General features: G+C 40.7%; 1 protein-coding gene across 1 annotated transcript; it reads left to right on the forward strand.

The window, feature by feature from the left end:
- The first annotated feature begins 213 nt into the window (after positions 1-213).
- Positions 214-10,426, forward strand: PCYOX1L (prenylcysteine oxidase 1 like). The gene is made up of 6 exons (XM_072146200.1): positions 214-373; positions 2,742-2,948; positions 3,958-4,132; positions 4,756-4,967; positions 8,531-8,671; positions 9,174-10,426. The coding sequence occupies exons 1-6, from the start codon at positions 244-246 to the stop codon at positions 9,839-9,841; spliced, it is 1,533 nt and encodes a 510-aa protein (XP_072002301.1). The 5' UTR covers positions 214-243; the 3' UTR covers positions 9,842-10,426.
- The last annotated feature ends 10,123 nt before the right edge of the window (positions 10,427-20,549 follow it).

Here is a 20,549-nt window from a genome sequence, read left to right on the forward strand (position 1 = left end):
AGACTACACATGCTACGTGCCATTTGCGAAGAACTAATCGTGCAGCTTTTTAAAATATTCTCCACGTTCTTTGTCATCCCATAGAGATCTAATAAGAATCATTGCAACACCAGACTACGAGGCAATTCCGCAGTACGCAGCGCGATACTAGAGATGTAGTACGCATGCGCAGTTCATCAGCTTGCGTTCCGAGCCTCGTTCCAGTGTGACTCTTCTCAGTCTGTCTGCTCTCTGATTGGCCGGATGGGGCACAGGGCGATTTTGCCCTCTTCTCTCCACATCTTCAGAATGGCTCCTCTTCTGCTGCTGGTAGCTCTGGTCCCCCAGCTCTGCACCGGACAGCCAGGACCCCCAGACCCGCCTGGCAGAATAGGTAATATGTACAGGGGGCGGAGCTTCGGCGTGCACCTGTATGTGCATCCATATGTGGTACATGCACACATATATAGCTGGGTTACATATGGATGTATATGGTATATGTGGTACATACACACATCCATAGCCGGGTTACATATGGATGTATATGGTATACGTGTCACATGCACACATCCATAGCAGGTACATAAACACATCCATAGCAGGGTTACATATGGATGTATATGGTATACGTGGTACATGAACACATCCATAGTGGCTACATACCCACATACATAGCCGGATTAAATATGGATGTATATGGTATATGTGGTACATACACACATCCATAGCCGGGTTACATATGGGTGTATATGGTATATGTGGTACATACACACATCCATAGCCGGGTTACATATGGATGTATATGGTATATGTGGTACATACACACATCCATAGCAGGGTTACATATGGATGTATATGGTATACGTGGTACATGCACATATCCATAGCAGGTACATACACACATCCATAGCAGGGTTACATATGGATGTATATGGTATACGTGGTACATGAACACATCCATAGTGGCTACATACCCACATCCATAGCCGGGTTACATATGGATGTATATGGTATATGTGGTACATACACACATCCATAGCCGGGTTACATATGGGTGTATATGGTATATGTGGTACATACACACATCCATAGCCGGGTTACATATGGATGTATATGGTATATGTGGTACATACACACATCCAAAGCAGGGTTACATATGGATGTATATGGTATACGTGGTACATGCACACATCCATAGCAGGTACATACACACATCCATAGCAGGGTTACATATGGATGTATATGGTATACGTGGTACATGAACACATCCATAGTGGCTACATACCCACATACATAGCCAGGTTACATATGGTGCACTGGTATATGTGGTACATACACACATCCATAGCCGGGTTACATATGGGTGTATATAGTATATGTGGTACATGCACACATCCATAGCGGGTACATACACATATACATAGCCAGGTTACATATGGTGCACTGGTATATGTGGTACATACACACATCCATAGCTGGGTTACATATGGATGTATGTGGTACGTGCACACATACATAGCCGGGTTACATATGGTGCACTGGTATATGAGGTACACACACACATACATAGCTGGGTTGCATATGGATGTATATGGGATATTTGGTACATGACCACATCCATAGCTGGGTTACATATAGATGTATGTGGTACGTGCACAAATAGATAGCCGGGTTGCATATGGATGAACTGGTATATGTGCTACATGCAAATATCTATCCCTAAGTGACATATGAATACACAGGTTGCACTGGTATATGTGGTACATGCATATATTTATCCCTAAGTGACATATGAATGCACAGGTTGCACTGTTATATGTGGTACATGCATATATTTATCCCTACAGAAGATGATCATGTTGTAATGACAATTGATATTGTCTTTAATTGGGCTTCTCTTCAATTGGTAGCGGATAATGTATTCACATTGATGCTTATGTCACCATCACAGACCATCATGTTGTTGTGCTTGTTTTTACACTCATGCTATTATAGAATCCGCTGTATACAGCATGATGATATGTCTATATAGCAGCCAGCATGTGTCTTTCCACTTGGTTTCAGACTCTTTATCACGTAAAGGGTTGTAGTATGTAGGCTATACATATACACAGATTTTTAGTATATTTTGAAATATAGTGTGGATCCGCATGTTACACATGTAAATTCTCCAAGGATTTTGCTGTGAATTTCCTTGTACACAGTATGCTTAGAGTCCAAATCTATATCCTCCTTCGTAGAAATTTATTTCTAGTTCTAATTCATCTAAAATAAAATTTTTAAAAAGTCAAGCCACTTAGCAAATAATCAAATTAAACAGGTTTTCTGGAATATGGAAAAATATAAAAAGTGTTTTGGTGCCTGTATGTAAGCGCACCACAGTACACCAGGTAGCAGGTATAGATGAAAACAGAAAAAATCTTAAATTTTATTAGTGTCCTAAGGCATATTTCTGGAATATGGGTCAAATTAAAAAATGTCAAACCGAAAACCTTTCTAAAATCTCCTGTAATGGTGAACTGTATGTGTCTTTATTCAGAAATGTGCACCATTTGAGTGTGTTTTGTGTGCTTTGTGATTAACTCTTTGTTTATACTGTAATCATAGGGATTCATTCTAGAAAGGGCCTAGTAACTAAAAATGACAGTTGTATATCATGTGGAAAAGCAATTTATGTCATGATTATCATTTTTTATTGTGATCCATTATGTTTTTCAGAGGGTTATTCTTACATTGTGTACATTTCTTTTTATGTTTTGCAGCGGTTATTGGTGCTGGAATTGGGGGCTCAGCAGTCACATACTTTCTTCAGCAGCAATTTGGACCTCAAGTGCAGATTGATGTATATGAGGCTGATCGTGTTGGTGGGCGACTGGCCACCCTTACTGTGAATAGTCAACAGTACGAGTGTGGCAGCCCATCAATGCACTCATTAAACCTGCACATGCAAGATTTTGTCAAACTCTTGGGTAAGTCCTTGTATACATACTCTCGCATCTAATGTTTGATACTCTAGAAATGTGACATTGGCCTTGTCACCTGTATCAGGATTGACATTTACCAGACACTGTTGGCTTATCTTGTACTGGAACAGAGGGGCAGGTGTAGAATACTCTTTTTGATTAAAGTGGATGTACCAAGTTTGATGGTATCCCCTTTCCAAAAGATAACAATCTGATCTGTAGGGGTTTGACTGTTGGGATCCACACGATCATGGGAACTGATTGAACTCCAGCATGTGTCCTGCCGATCCATTCAATACTCAAGGAGTGTCAGAAATTGTTGAGTACAATTCTCAGTTATCACCGGAACGGTCATAGAACATGAATGAAAGTGCCATTAGAGCTCTGAAGTGCTCTGCAATATCTAATGGAGTGGCAGGTCCTAATTTTAGCACCCACAATGTTAAGTTGTTAAACATATTCTCAATATACTGACCTATTCTACAGACCACTAGAAACAGCTCAGAGGATGTCTTTGGAATTTGGACCCCAATCAATTTGGCATGACTCCAAAGAATCATTTCAAGGTCCTGGAGTGGCCTAGCCATTCTCCAGGTCTCAACGGCATAGACTTTCCTTGCCCTCCAAAGGTTTTCTAATGATAGCTCCAAAACATCAATGCTCTAGAGGAGATCTGCATGAAGGAATGAGCCAACATACCAGCAACAGTGTGCGCCAACCTCGTGAAGACTTGTAAGGACAGAAAACTTTGACCTCATTGCCAACAATACATACAGTATATAACAAAGTATTGAGATGGACTTTTGTTATTAACCAAATACTTATTTTCTACGATAATTTGCAAATAAATCCTTTCAAAATCAGACAATGTGATTTTCTGGATTTGTTTTCTCATTTTATACCTATGATGTACATATTAGACTTTTCTCATCTTTTTCAATTGGAGAACTTGCACATTTAGTGGCTGACTAAATACTTATTTTACTGTATTCACATTTTTTTCTTCTACTTTAAGGGTTAAAGCATCGTAAAGAGGTGGCAGGCAAGAGCGCAATTTTCAATGGAGAGAATTTGGTTCTGGAGGAAACAGACTGGTACCTGCTAAATCTTTTCCGGCTCTGGTGGCACTATGGAATCAGTTTCTTGAGACTGCAGATGTGGGTGGAGGAAGTCATGGAAAAGTTTATGAGGTAAGTTTTTTGTAAAATATTTTCTCTGCATATGTCTGTTGTTTGCTGTGTGAGGCCCCTTGCACATGATGTGGAAATGAGGCATGTACTAGCTGTATTTTCTACAGCTAGCAGACATCCAGATTTACTTCTATGAGCTCCCGCATGTCATCTGCAGGTAGCCGGAGTCTATTTTGTAGAAACAATTTGTAATTCTGTAATACTGTATTGCGTTCTTGTAACCTCAAAATGTCAAATTTATAAAGGGTAGAGAAAGTATTAAATGACCAATCGCAAACTGCTTTAAAAGCAGATAAAGAACAGTCCGCTACTCCACACCTAACCTATGTGTATCTGTAGTTTAAAATAACTTTTTAAGCTACATCCTTAACCTAGCACCAGGTTCATACCACATACAGATCGTGTATATGTATCTGCCCCCTCATTAATTTTAATGGGCAAGCCTTGCTCACAAAATAGATAAAAATAGTGTATGCTAAAGTATTAGGATCCATGGGGGTCATTTGTCTTGGGGGGGGGGGGGGCTGGTCTCTGTTCCTGTTGTTGAACACCTTGTTCGGAATGTTTTTACCTTTTTGCAGATAATGGTCATGGCATGTATAAATAATGTCTTTCTTTTACAGGATATATAAATATCAGGCTCATGAATACGCTTTCTCAACAATAGAAGGGCTTCTCCGTTCATTGGGAGGGGATCATTTTGTTAATATGACGCAGAAGTCGGTTGGGGAATCTCTGCAAGGTATTGGGGTGTCTCAGCGATTCATTGATGATGTGATCAGCGCTGTAATGAAAGCCAGCTATGGACAATCCGTCTCAATCCCAGGATTTGTTGGTAATGTATCATTTTGCTTCCCTTCATAAAATTTGGAACGAAATGGGTATAGCTGTATTACATCTAATATATATCCTCAGATGTCTAGGAAGAGAAGTATATCTTTTTTTCCAATTTTCCCTGAATACTACTCACCCACCAGACCCATAACTATATCACAATATTTTACATACTTTATCTCCTTTACTGTAATTGTAATTTTGATCTGCATCTTGTATGGAGATGTTTTTATGCCTTATTGACTTTTTATGCTTGAAGAAATATTAACTAGTTTGACACTTCAAAAACTTTATGTGCGTTTTGCTAATTTGAAGCTGCACCCATAAACTTTTAATAACCAGTCAATCTACTGCCAGTTGGGGAGAAATAGCAGTTAGTTATTGACTCAAAGTTTCAGTGATGCAAAAGTGAAGGTTTTTTTTTATTGGTGGCTTATAGGTGTGATGTTTGAGCTACACCTGCTTTTCTCAAAAATCAGTGCCTGGTAGAAGAAATGGATTCATAGAAAGCAGCTTGCAAATTTGCACCTTAAGGGGCTTCTATCACCAGGATGAAAGACTATATACAAGTGAAACCTGAGGGGCTTCAGGCCCCAAAGGTGCTTATGAAGCCAGGAGCCCCTCAGGCTCATCTGCAATCTGTAACTAAATTTTCTACTAAATTTTATAAGTGAATAGTGCAGATGCTAATAGTAAATTTTGGAATATACTTTGTTAAAGAAATATGTTCCTCTGCCTTTCTTTTTCCCCTTCCTTTCTTCCTTATTTAAGCAGTAGTTTGTGTAAATCAGTTTTAAGGAACCTAATAATGTTCCTTAATGAACACTTTACTCTTAAAGTGTAAAGTGTCTTATCTCTTTAGAGAGCTGAGGGAAATATTCTGTAGGTATGGAAAGAGTAAGTAATTTGCCTGCCTATCTGTCTAAAGTGGACAGATCTCAGAGGGCTTTCAGATACACTGCTCACTATAGGAGAAAGAAGCAGAAACAAGGTAAAGCGAAGCTGCTTTACTTAAAGGAAATCTACCATTTAAAAAAAACATGTACGGATACTCACATACACTCCTCTTGTCCTTCGCTTATCTTGACACACTGGAATTACCTAGAAAAGAAACTTATGCCTGACCTATGTCTGACGCTCTGGGTTGCTAATTTTGCACACCCCCCTTTCGTGACGTCACCTACCACTCCACCATAGGAGAGGGAGGCATCTATCATGCAGGAGATATGAATTCACACCACTCGCGTGACGTCACCTCCCTCTAACAGCATGGGACAGGGAGGTGCGGGGGGCATGCATAATTAGCAGCCACAAGGTGGTCCTTGTGTGTCAAGCTTCCTGATGGACAGCACATGGACTATACATGGTTTTTGTTTTGTTTTGTTTTTTTTGGTAGATTTTAGTTAATGAAGTATATTACAGTGATCTCTCAAATGGCCGGTGTTATTCTCTCTCCGTCTTCTCAGTGATGAAGACTGAGTGAACACCTCAGCCGTGCCCCCTCTCTCCACTGTGCAGTACTGCTCTGCCCTGCTGATTCTCCTCACTTCTGCTCACAGCAAGCACTGAGAGGGTTACAGTAATAATGTGCTCTGTACTTCTTACTGTGTATCATGTGCAGTGATGCAGGTCAGGATAACTTGTAAGTGTCCAGGACTATTATAAAATGTGTACATTGCGTCTTCTGTTTAATGTGTGCTGTATATATGTCTATCTGTATGTGTTATGATCTGCACATGTGTGTGCTGTATGTACATACATATGTTTATCCCCTTTTAAATGTGTTGTGTACACATTCCCTCAACCTATGCTACTGTATTAAGTTGCAGATTTACCACATACATATGATGCTGCTGAGGCCTCATTCACACACAGCGTTTATGTTGTGTTTTGGAACGTAATACAAATGCTGCGAGTATGGGGCTTGCCCGATTGCATATTCAACGCTTATGATCAAGCTCTACGTGTCTGCATATAAAGACAATAATACAAGCTCTGAGAAATCTCCTCCAAGCTATGGTAGATGGTTAGATAGGAGGTATGACAGATATATAGGCGGTCCCCTACTTAAGAACACCTGACTTACAGACGACCCCTAGTTACAAACGGACCCCTGGAATTTGGTAATTTACTATACTTTAGTTGTAGGCTACAATAAACAGCGGTAACAGTTCTAAATGATGTCTGCAATTTAGCTTTAGTGTTAAAGGAAACCTACCATTTAGAATGGCAGGGGTAAGCTGTAAGTACCGAGCACCAGCTCAGGGTGAGCTGGTGCCGGTACTTACTTTCGTTAGTGTTATAAACTGCGGTATCGCGGTTTTAACACTTTTTAAACTCTAGACCAGAACAGGCTTCGGCGCTGCGTGCGCCTACATAGGAAATAGCGGAGACGTTGCGCGCGCACGGTCGCGCGCAGCGCTGAAGCCTCTCCTGCTCTAAAGTTTAAAAAGTGTTAAAACCGCGATACCGTGGTTTATAACACTAACGAAAGCTGGTGCTCGGTACTTACAGCTCACCCTGAGCTGGTGCTCGGTACTTACAGCTTACCCCTGCCATTCTAAATGGTAGGTTTCCTTTAATCCTGGTTCTTATGTCACAGAGACCCAAAAAATTGTGGCTGGGTTTACAATTCTAAAGTATACAGTTCCGACTTACATACAAATTCGACTTAAGAACAAACTTACAGACCCTATCTTGTACGTAACCCGGGGATTGCCTGTATAGGTAGAAGGCCCAATAGATGGATAAGAGGTATGATGGATGAGGGGGGAGGGGGGGACGTTTCGGTATCACATTTTTCTCTAACTTGCGAAAGTTATAATACCGAAACTTTGCTGGTCATCAAATAAATCTTCACATTTTCTCTATTTTTTTGTACATGATACAAGCCTGTCCGTGCTCAAACTCTGGTCAGCAGCATGTGCTTGCCCCCCGAGTACCAGAGTTGAAAAAGATGGTTAGTATGGACAATAAAGGAACTAAATGGGTACTGAGGGGTAAAATACTTGGGACACCTGGAGCAGAATTTTGTAGGGTTTTTTCTTCAGAAGGAAAATTCTGCTTTAAATAGGTGGCACATCTGACCACTTTCTTCTGCTTGTTCATTATCATTATCAATGGTCTCCTGTGCTGTGAGGCTACAGGTACATAGTGGTGGTGACAACATTGTAACAATATAGATAATGTAAATGATCGTTGACCTGAGTGCAAAGCTTTCACAACTGATAGTCTTCTCAACCTAAGGTCTTATTCACTTGGCTGTGTGCTCGCCTGACCCGGATCCCATGTGTAGTACATACCCGTGTGGAGAAGGGAGGGGGAGTGAGCACTCCTCACTCCTCCCCTCTCCAGAGAAAGCCACGCGCTCCTATGTTTTAGCAGCCCGGCCACTGTATCTGGTGCTGTAGACAATTATGGCCGTGGGAATAGGGCCTTAGAGACACAGTTCCTCCGTAATGACGGCGTGGACCTATCTTTACAATTGTCTTGTAGCTGTTCCTGCAGCTACAATATTTAGTGAATCCCTCATTCTATTATATGTCTATAATTTTTCTCTCTTAGGAGCTATGTCTTTAGCTGGAGCTCAGGGAAACATGTGGTCTATAGAAGGTGGTAATAAACTTGTCTGTTCCGGTTTGCTGAAGCTGACGAAAGCTAACGTGATCCATGCTAGAGTGACTGCTGTGTCTTTACATAATACAGGTATCTGCTTTTAACAAATTCTGGAGATGTCTTATAACGAAGTTTTACAAGACCTATGTATTGTCAATTAATTGCTATAGTGTCATTTCTGTATAATTGCTATGGTATTCAAGTCCTGTGAATTACATGTTATAAGAGAAATTCTTCTTATGTATTACTATATATTCTCCACCAGAGGGAGCCACAGCCTTGTCTCAATGTACTGTCTGTGTGCTCCATGTTGACAGTAAATTGCAATAGTGTAATCAGTTTCATTGCTACATCCAGCACTGACATATAAAACTGAGGTCCTACTTCACCAGGATTCTTCAGTTCAGTTCATATATAAGTTAGTGTATTATTAAATGTTGCAGGAAAAGTCAAGACTTCATGACTATAATGTAATATAAAGTATATAATGCAGGTAAAAATGATTTGTAATAGCTGAAGATGATAAATGCATGGTTGCTCTACTGTAACATATTTTGCACAGCGCCATTCCTTCTGTCTGATTTCTTTACAGAGAAGAAGCACCTGTATGAAGTTCACTATGAGCAGGAGGGAACTCTTGGCTCTGATTTCTATGATTTGGTGATTTTGGCTGCTCCTTTGCACAAAGCTGGGTACCCCATCACTTTTCTGAACCTCCAGCCTTCACTTCCAGAGCCTATGGGTCCTTACCACCGGGTAGTCACTTCTATTGTCCATGGCTACCTCAATTCTTCCTACTTTGGTTTTGTAGATCCTAAACTTTTTCCTTTTTCAAGTATCCTCTCTATGGACACACCAGATGCTATATTCCATAGTCTGGAAAGTCTGTGCCCGGTAAACGTATCGGTTGGCTTCCGACGCAAGCCTCCACAGGAAGCGGCTGTGTGGCGAGTGCTATCTCAGAGGCCACTAGACAGAAAGGAGCTAAAGACACTGTTTAAGTCTTACTACTCCGTCCAGGTGATCGAGTGGCAAGCCTTCCCCAGCTATGCTGCTGCTGGTTCTTCTAAGTCATTACCCCCTATTATTCTTCACGATGGTCTCTATTATCTTAGCGGAGTAGAGTGGGCTGCTAGCTCTGCGGAGATGAGCGCGGTCGCAGCAAAGAATGTGGCTCTTTTGGCTTTCAACCGATGGTTTGGACTCAACGAGAAAATAGACCAGCAGGACTTAATGCACAAGCTGAAGACTGAACTTTAGGGTCACACAGCACAAGTCTTGACTCATTATCATGGCATTATGTGTTAACACTGGACATCATGGTATGGCGTATCCTCTGTCTGCAGCTGGATGCCCTGTACTTGACGGCTTAACTTCGGGATCTAGAGTTGGATCATAATATTGTTATTTAAACATTTTGCTTTGAATAACTGGAAGTAAAATGACATCATATCTCACATAGGAATAAGCGAACATTGTCATCTGTGCCCTTCTTTTTGATCATTCTTCACTGTGATTCTTTTTACTGTGTCCACATTAACAATGAAGGACAAGTGGATGGACGTTAAGCACCTGGTCATAGTGCGGTGTCACAGGCCCCTTCACACTGCATAATCAAAGCTGAATTATGTGAATTTTACCTTTCAACTTATTATCATGTTATTTCTATACAACTTTTGGGTCTTGTGCTAAAGAAATAGCCGAAGCTAATCTCAGGAGTACTGTGGTCTGATTGTAAATGTGAGATTATAGAAGAGCATATAAGGAAAGCGGATGCATCATGGACGGCTTGCGATAATAAAAATAAAGTCAACATTTTTTAAAAAATTTATTATTGCCTTACTTGCACATCTTGGCTGTGCAGGAGCTGGTCACACACAGTCATCTTCACTTTAAAGGGCTTCTCCCAATGTTGAAAAACATGGCTGTTTTCTTCTAGAAACAGCGCCACACCTGACCATGGGTAGTGTGTGGTATTGCAACTAAGCTTCATTCATTTCTATGCAGCTGAGCTGCAATACCTGCACAAGCCATGGACAGGTGTGGCCCTGTATTTGGAAGAAAGCAGGCATTTTTTTCAACATCGGGAGAACCCCTTTAAGCATCAGAGATTGGTGGTAAGAGTTTGGTAAGGTCCATTTGTTTATAAAAGCTGGTAACTATCGCTGCTACATATTAAGAATTATTACATAAAAAAATATACTGCCCAAAGCAAATAAAGTCTAACTAAACTATTGACAAGACAACATAAATGAATAGTGCAGATGATAACTGTAAACTGTGTAATATACTTTGTAATATACTGAACCTAGAAACAATTCTGATATCATAGTAAAGGGGAGAATCGTCCCTTTAATAACATATAAGGATTATGCTTCTAGGTGAAACAGAATTTGAGATATTCTTTGTTAAATTTGCCATAAAAATGTGATTTTTAAATACAGATCTTAATTCCTGATGGACTTTAACTCAATTGGGTTTCTCCAGTGCCTGCATATGATAAATTACCCCAGTGTTTTTTATATATATATATATATATATATATATATATATATATTTATTTTATTTTTTTACCCTTTTTTGTTTTTGTATATTATTATGGCTGTTGGAGCTTTTATGTAATTTATTATGTTATTGTAGATTATTCATTGTACTGACTTGTTCATGCACTGATATCTTGTGGTCCACTACCTGACCAGTGCAGGGATCCTGTCCAGATGACTACTTGTAATTCCCTGATGTCTCTGTGAATTGTCACCAGGTTCTGTTTCCTGTGCTTGCGTTTATATACACACCGGAACAATCCCATGAATATTTTTTTACTCCCGATGCCGGAGTCTTGATTTATTCACAGGAAACCTGAGTGACCTGGGGTGTGCTGGAGCACATAATGTGAAACAAATTTTCTTCAACGAACAACAAACTCATGCGGACGAATGTTGTTTTTGGACATGTGTAAGACACTGTTTCAACAGCTAGCACACGTCTCCATGTTATTCCATGGGCTCCCATGTTACAGTGTGTGATTCGATTGCCCGGGCAGTCCTCATCTATTGTCACCAGCACGTGAGTGTAGCTCGCCTGCCGATAACACGGTTGTGAACCTAATTGTGTGCAGGTAGCCTTATTCTTATTGACACTGACAGTGGTTTCCAGGTTGAGTCCTATTTTACCTTCTGTAGCCTATTTATGCTTTGCCCGGTAGCATTCACCACTTGATTTTACTGCAGTGATATAAAGCAAAAAGCCACACAAAAGGTAATAGGACAGATACCCGGAATAGATCGCCTGATAAAAAAAGATTGCGTGAATGGTCATATGGATGAAGGTGACAGCTGGTAATAGTGCAGAGGGACGACAATAGTGAAAATAGACAACTGCTGACCATAATTCTCTCTATATGTAGCTTAGTACTATCAACGATAGGAGTGCACTAGGACAAAGAAACAGTGCTTTCTACAGGGCAAGCCATGTAAATAACAGAATTTACAACATTTTACCAGTTTTTGGTCCTGCTTGCCACTTTTGCTGAAAGTAATGTGACCTGGTGGAAATGGGGGTGTGAACGCCGCGCCATATTTACTGTGGCCCCCACAGGAAAACAAGCAGTGGCTAGAACTGATATCTCTGCCAGGTCTGACCTGGCATAGATTGCTTTCCAACGTTCAGTGTGCCAGCGGGGGGAATAATTTATTCCCCCCAATAAATACTAAGTGAGCATTTCTGATGTAAAAGACAAGGTAGATACAAACAGAATGAAACTTGCTGAACTCTGGCCTGCTCCTCAGTGGTGTTACTGCTGAGGTCTAGGATTGGTCTAGATCTCATCTGCCCACACATGTATAAGGGGTTCCACAGCAGAGGTGCTAGAGTTGTGCCCATTACCAGGGCACTTTACATGTGTTAGAAGAGTTGTTTTTTATGTACTGAAAACACATTACTACATTACAATTTATTTGGACAAACCTTTAAGAGAACGTAACTGATTTTCTAATCGGGCTCAGCTTTTTTAGACTCTGATCTTTGATACTATATCAGCTGTGAAACAGCATAAAAATTGCCCTAAACGGATAAGAAGTTTCTCGTACTATAATCATGTTCTTTCTATGCAACATTGAGAGGTAGTGAATCAGGTCATCATAGGTGACTAATGTTGTTAATTATGGAATTGCACAATGCCAAAGCAGAAGGAGACGTAGACGCTAGGAAAATCCTTATTGATCTTATTGAGTTGCAATACAACTTTTACTCTTCTGATTTATTGCATGAAACCAATTTCCAACATAACCTGTTTTATCCTCCATCTTAATCTTCTTTGGCTACAGAAATGCATGCACTTGTCTGATCTATCAGCCCCATGAGAACTATATAAAACTCATGTAGAATCTTTGACTTGCATGTGACTTGCCTCCTTTTTGATCTGTTTGCATGTTTTATTTGTTCCATGTCGGTAGTAGTAGTAGTGGTAACAGTTACTGAGAGCTGTTCTTCTTCTACAGCTCCGGTGACGTTTGCCTCCGTGACACACAACAATACAGCCGGGTTTCAGAAACCTAGTGCTGTCAGAGCACGAATAATCAGTTTCACGTTGTGTGATAACAAGCGGCGTTGATAGCTAGATCCGGATAAAAGAACTTATTCTATTTGCTATGTCAGGGATATGATTACAGCTATGTGTTCAGTCATTCCAGACTAAAATATAAGATTTCCATAAGAGTCTCATTTCATAGAAACGAATAACATGCCACATAGGAGCCAGTGAGCAATCATAGTCATGGCTAGGTGACTGTGGCTTGTACCCAGGGCCGGTTCTAAACAAATTGGGGCCCTGGGCAAAACTAAAAGTGGGGCCCCAAAATAAAACAATTTTATGACAAGTCAGTAAGTGGCTCCCTTTAGTATGGTAAAACAAACTGTAATATGGAAGGCGATAAACAGATGATAGGGAGATGATAGACCTGAGTGAAGTTGGCCCCCCCACCTTGTTCAAATCAAACAAAATTGGTGTCAAACGTTTGTGCTACGTTTGTGCTGGTTTGTGCTGCAGAAATTTTTGTTTGTGCCGCCATCGTTTTCGAGATTTTAATGAAAGTTTCCAGAGGTCATCAGAGGTCAACCAGCCCCCCCACATTGCCCAAATCAAACAAAACTGGTGCTGAACAATTCTGCTACGTTTGTGCTGGTTTGTGCTGCACAAATTTTTGTTTGTGCTGCTTTTGTTTTGAATATATGAACAAAAAATTAAAGTTCAAAAGTTCAAGCAGCCCCCCCACATTAACCGAATCAAACAAAACTGGTGTCAAACGTTAGTGCTACGTTTGTGCTGGTTTGTGCAGCAAAATTTTTTGTTTGTGTCGCTATAATTTTTAAGGTATGTTCAGGTGTTTGAGGTGTTTAGGATGAACTAGTAAAAAACAAACCTAGTGACACTTCCCTGGTTTGATCACCAGGGGGAGCTAGCAAACACATTGTACTTTGGAAGAAATGAACTCTGATAACCTCTGCAAAAAAGCATGAATATATTAAAAATGATAGCGGCACAAACGAAAATTTTTGCTGCCCAAACCAGCACAAACGTAGCACTAACGCTTGACACCAGTTTTGTTTGATTCGGTTAATGTGGGGGGGCTGCTTGAACTTTTGAACTTTAATTTTTTGTTCATAAATTCAAAACAAAAGCAGCACAAACAAAAATTTGCGCAGCACAAACCAGCACAAACGTAGCAGAATTATTTGGAACCAGTTTTGTTTGATTTGGGCAATGTGGGGGGGCTGGTTGACCTCTGATGACCTCTGGAAACTTTCATTAAAATCTTAAAAACGATAGCGGCACAAACGAAAATTTCTGCTGCACAAACCAGCACAAACGTAGCACAAACGTTTGACACCAATTTTGTTTGATTTGAACAAGGTGGGGGGGCCAGCTTCACTTAGGTAGATGATAGGCAGCACAGTGGTTCCGTGGTTAGCACTACAGCCTTGCAGCGCTGGTCATCATCGGCAAAGAGTTTGTATGTTTGTGTGGGTCCTCCGATTTCCTCCCGCACTCCAAAAAATGACTGGTTGGTTGAATAGATTGTGAGCCCCATGGGGACAGGGACTGATTTGGCAAGCGCTGTGTAATCTGTGTGCGCTATATAAAGAATTATTAATTATTATGATAGAAGATAAATATGAAAGATGATAGAGATTTCTAGACGCAGAACTATAAAGTAGATGATATATACAGTAGATGGATATGAGAGATAAATACACTAGAACAGAAATAGAAGATTGATTGATAAATAGAGAAAAAGCGAGATATATAAATGTTCAGATTATAGGAGATAGATATATAGACAGGAGAGAGATGATAAGCCTCTTCACCCGGGAATTCAACAGTCAGGTATTTCTGGATATTTTGTTGCGTTATTGACCGGAGCAATTTTTACAATTTTATATGAATTGTGTAAGGAAAACAGAGATATCAACTGTTAATCTGAATAGGCCTGAATATCTCTGGATCCATGGCACCTAGAAACAAAATTCAAGATTCATTTGTAAGAAGAGATTCTCCCCTTTCATGGGGCCCTGGGCAATTGCCCACTTTGCCTACCCATAGCGCCGTCTCTGCTTGTACCTGCACATCCTCTTTGACTTGTTTCCTATGTAGAGTATGATGTTTCACATGTTGGTTTTCTTTGATCAGTCTGCAGTTTCTTGCCTTATGAAATTCTACTGCCTTTGGCTTATATCATACTGTAAGTATTTTGCATATATGTGGACTGATTTAGTAAATGGCTTCTGAGTATTGTTCCTCGGATTATATTGACCTTATTTGATATTTCAGACATAAGAGTTCACTTTCTGTGGAGCCTCACACTTGCCACATGACCATAGGAGCCTAGATGCAGATTCTCGACCTCCCACTGCAAAGAAAAAGTCACTAAATAATAATTTTGGAATGAATTCTCAGCAAAATGTGTAAATTGGATGTGACTGGCTGCTTCGAGACCAGTAGGATCAGTGAGGGTCCTATTGCTGAGACCTCCACAAATCACAAAAACTGGGGTCCTGTGCTTACTATAGGGTGCTGCTCCATTCAGTATTATGGGAGTGTCAGATGTTGTGGAGCACAGCACTCAGCTATTTCTGGCACTGAATGGAAATTGGGAAATTCTGAGCACTGTGCAATTTTTCTGCAATTATTTTCCAATTTCCCTTGGTATCAAATGGACAAATGCTTGGATGTCCTGGTGCTTCATTTGATACTAGAGGACAGTGGAAAATAATTTCTGAGAACAGCGTTTGGCTACCTCCACCTTCCCATTCACTGTCTATGAGAGGGCCGGGGATAGTTGAACGCTGTGCTCAGCAATATCCAATACTCTCATATTACTGAATCCAGCTGCAAGTAAAATGCTAAACCTCCTGCTCCATCAATGCATGAGAATTGTGGATTACTAGTCTCTCTTATAAATACACAGAAAATGATCATGAGGCAATCTTCATGAATCTAATCTTCTGGGGCCCGAGATGGTTAATTAAGGCTGTTAATTAGACCTGTTAGTCTTGGTGTGGCATCTAAATACATAACACACAGAATTATGAGCGGGAAGTGAGTCAGCAAACTAAAACAGTTGCCTAAAATTAACAGAAGCCACTTCATTTCCTGTTCTGTCCATCAGACCATGTGGGTGGGCGGGGAGTGGGCGATCCAATGTGGGACTGGCGACTTGCTCCTTGAGGAGTCTGGGCAGTGCTCCCCTTCGCCTACAACAATAGGGCTTCCCTACATCATCCTCAGCAGTATTGTCCACAGCAGTGGCAATAATCTTTCTGCCGGCCATTCAGACAGCTGTTGAACTGCAACTTGATGTACCTCACACCTTACTGTAATTGCACTCTGCCTGTGTCTAGTGCTGAATTGGTCTTAAGATCCCAAAGCAAACGTTGCTGTTGGTAATCTTTATAGTCTGGGAGTATGGATCCCACACTCACACGCACTATTATCTCGATCCCACCACTTGCCACCAATGTGAAGGAAAACGTGATGTTTCGGACCCCTGAAGGGTACGCAAGGACAATTTATCATCTTTTTATAGACACTCCCAGAACACATGGAAGATGTAGCAAGTGATTTAGAGTTGTCCACACAACGATTGATATGGCACAAAAATTAATCACAACCCTGAATGGCTGAAGAACCCCTTTTACTAGCCTCAGTGAAACAGAACCTTATCAACCCAATTAAGCTGCCGCCAGTTCTCCTTTAATTTAAGCCCGGTACGTAACAGGATTATATAAACTGAGGAACCAACCCAGTAGCATGTATATAACCGAGACACAGATGTGGGGATTTGTGGATCGAGATAAAAGAGCAACACAGGCTAAATTTTATATTTAATTGCCTTAAGGGCACACTAGACAAACAGTATATATATATATATATACAGTTAGCAGAGAACAAAATACAAGGTTAGGACTACATGTATCAGTATGCAGTATTTTAGTTGCCTTGTGTGAAGCCTAATAGAAACTGATAGGCCGCACTAAAAGATCCTTCCTGCGCTTGTGATGGTGAATTGTTTCCTCAGGCAAAGACCCTGGGCCTCAGGGATGCTCTGATTATGTTTGGTGCAGACACACCCCTGCACACCCACAGGAAGGCTTTGAGGACCCGCCTACCTGGTATTGATGAATCCGTGGATACCCATTTGCTATGGTGCCATCCCAAGATATTTATATCTCTGGACCCAAGGATGCTAGAACCTAGTTTCATAGTTTCATAGTTTATACAGTTGAAAAAAGACACTTGTCCATCAAGTTCAACCGAGGTAGGGTAGGGATTGGATGAGGAAGGGATTTAGGGGAAACAATCCTATATAGCATAACAATCAATGTTATATAGGTGTAAAAAGGCATCTAGACCCTTCTTGAAGCTCTCCGCTGTCCCTGCTGTGACCAGCGCCTGAGGCAGGCTATTCCACAGATTGACAGTTCTCATAGTAAAAAAGCCCTGTCGCCTCCGGTGATTAAACCTTGGTTTCTGCAAACGGAGACAGTGCCCTCTCGTCTTTTGATTTGATTTAATCTGGAACAACTTACCACCATATTTTTTGTATGGACCATTCATATATTTATATAAATAATCATGTCCCCTCGTAGTCGTCTCTTTTCCAGACTAAATAAATCTAGTTGTTTTAATCTCTCCTCATAACTAAGACCCTCCATACCCCTTATCAGTTTTGTGGCTCTACGTTGAACCCTCTCCAGCTCCAGGGCCTCCTTTTTATGGACCGGTGCCCAGAACTGGACAGCATATTCCAGGTGTGGCCGAACCAGTGCCTTGTATAGTGGTAATATTACATCACGAGAGTCCATTCCACTTTTGATACATGACATGATCCTACTAGCTTTAGAGGCAGCTGATTGACATTGCATGCTGTTATTCAATTTATGATCTACTAGGTCCTTCTCAACAAGGGACTCTCCCAGATTTACTCCCCCAAGGACATATTTTGCCTTTGGATTATTAGCCCCCAGGTGCATAACCTTACATTTATCCACATTAAACCTCATTTGCCAAGTGGATGACCAAACATTCAGTTTGTCCAAGTCACCCTGCAGCCTATGAACATCCTCCATAGACTGTATTACACTACACAGTTTGGTGTCATCTGCAAAAATAGACACAGTGCTTTTAATTCCTACCTCTATATCATTAATAAATATATTAAATAGTAGTGGGCCAAGCACAGAACCCTGAGGTACACCACTTATAACTGGTGACCATTCCGAGTAGGAATCATTGACCACAACTCTCTGGATACGATCCTTCAGCCAGTTTTCAATCCAATTGCAAATGATTTCTGCCAAACCAATAGCCCTAATTTTACCCATCAGGCGTCTATGAGGGACAGTGTCAAATGCCTTTGCAAAGTCCAAGAACACAATATCCACAGCTGCTCCTCCATCCAGGCACCTGCTCACCTCTTCATAGAAGCAGATAAGGTTAGTTTGACAACTTCTATTCTTAGTAAACCCATGCTGGTTATCACTTATTATTCTATTTGATGTCACATACTCCAGTATATAGTCTTTTACTAACCCTTCCAATACTTTCCCCACAATGGAAGTTAAGCTTACAGGCCTGTAATTGCCTGGCGAAGTTCTAGAGCCCTTTTTATATATTGGCACCACATTTGCCTTGCGCCAGTCACTTGGCACCACACCAGACATTACGGAATCCCTGAAGATTTTAGACAGTGGTACAGCAATAACAGAACTGAGTTCTTTAAGAACTCTGGGGTGTAACCCATCTGGTCCAGGAGCTTTGTACACATTGATTTTATTGAGCTTAGATTGGATAATGCCTACATTCAGCCAGTCTACTATATTACAGGGTGCATGACCCGCACTAGCACCACCCAAGTCAGAAGTTCTCTCTTCTATTGTATAAACGGAGCTAAAAAACCTATTAAGTATCTCCGCCTTCTCTTGGTCTCCAATCACCGATGCCCCATTTTCAGAATAAAGGGGTCCAACCTGTTGTGACCCATTTTTTTTTTGCATTGATATACCTAAAAAATTTCTTGGGATTTGTTTTGCTATCTTTAGCCACCTGTCTTTCATTTTGTATTTTGGCTGATTTGATTTCCTTTTTACAGATTTTGGTAAGTTTTTTGTAAGTATTGAAAGCCTCAGGTGACCCGTCAGATTTATATTTTTTAAATGCCCTCTTTTTCTCATTAATTGCCCTTTTAACTGTAGCTGTAAGCCACGAGGGGTGTAATCTAGCCCGTCTATACTTGTTACCTATTGGAATAAATTTAGAAGTATAAAAACCCAGGATAGATTTGAATTTCTCCCATTTAACATTAGTATCACCATGTGACAGTATCTGATCCCAGTCTATATCCTGTATTGCAGCCCTGAATTTTTGGAAATTAGCCCTCTTAAAATTCAAAGTTTTCGATTTTCCCACCTGTTTCAGCTTTTTAAAGTTTAAGAGGAAAATAATTATATTATGATCGCTGTTCCCAAGGGGTTCCCGGGTACTGACATTTTGGACAATCTCCGCATTGTTAGAAATCACAAGGTCCAACAATGCGTCACCTCTTGTGGGATCTTCTACAAGCTGCACCATAAAATTATCCTGAAGAATGTTCATAAAATGTCTCCCCTTCACAGATGAAGACGAGCCCTGACCCCAATTTATATTTGGAAAGTTAAAGTCTCCCATTATCACTACGGTCCCCTCCTGTGCAGCCCGCTCCATCTGTTTATATAGGTGACCCTCTATTTCCTCAGAGAAGTTATTCATATCTATACAATCCCCTGACTATATAAAATCCAAAAATGTATTAGCCCTTGGGCTAAGATGGACCATAACTCCATAACTGTTCCTAACCAACGTATGGGTCTGAGATTTTTACGACTCTTTGTCTCTTGTTTAATAAATAGAGGGAAGCGTCTGAGAGTTGTTGTGGCTGGGGGAATTCTTTGGAGCTCTACCACCTGGAGAGCTCTATTAGGCTTATCAAGATGAGGTTGGAGGAAAGAGGGGAATTTGTACCAACACTGATGAACTGGCCATTAAAAAAAAAGTTCAAATGGGCAGCACAGTGAAAAGAGGATTCAATCCGTTGAATCCGTGCCAGCTGTATGGGTCTGACTCAAGACCCCAAACTTGCAATGATAATGAAGAAAGTAGCAGCTGCTACTTTCTTCATTATCGATGACCTGGCCATATTTATCATACTATCTACACCAAGATTTAACACAAAAGAGGCATTGCTAGAAACCGTATTTCATACACTTTAAAGGGGTAAACGCTGGGGACAGAGTTTTAGACAGGACACACTGTAGTAGTAGCTGGACACATTTGCTTCCATCAGTCAAATGTGCCTCTGATAAGTGACTGCAGCTGCCTATAGCATAAAGCTAAGATGGGGCTGTATGAAATAATAGTAAGATAATCATTAAA

This window comes from Engystomops pustulosus, chromosome 4 (assembly GCF_040894005.1).
Source record: "Engystomops pustulosus chromosome 4, aEngPut4.maternal, whole genome shotgun sequence".
Classification (NCBI taxonomy): domain Eukaryota; kingdom Metazoa; phylum Chordata; class Amphibia; order Anura; family Leptodactylidae; genus Engystomops; species Engystomops pustulosus.

Coding starts and splice junctions, on each gene's coding strand:
- PCYOX1L (XM_072146200.1), top strand. CDS start 244: ATGGGGCACAGGGCGATTTTGCCCTCTTCTCTCCACATCTTCAGAATG. Junction 374..2,741: donor AGACCCGCCTGGCAGAATAG/GTAATATGTACA, acceptor TATGTTTTGCAG/CGGTTATTGGTGCTGGAATT. Junction 4,133..4,755: donor GTCATGGAAAAGTTTATGAG/GTAAGTTTTTTG, acceptor TTTCTTTTACAG/GATATATAAATATCAGGCTC.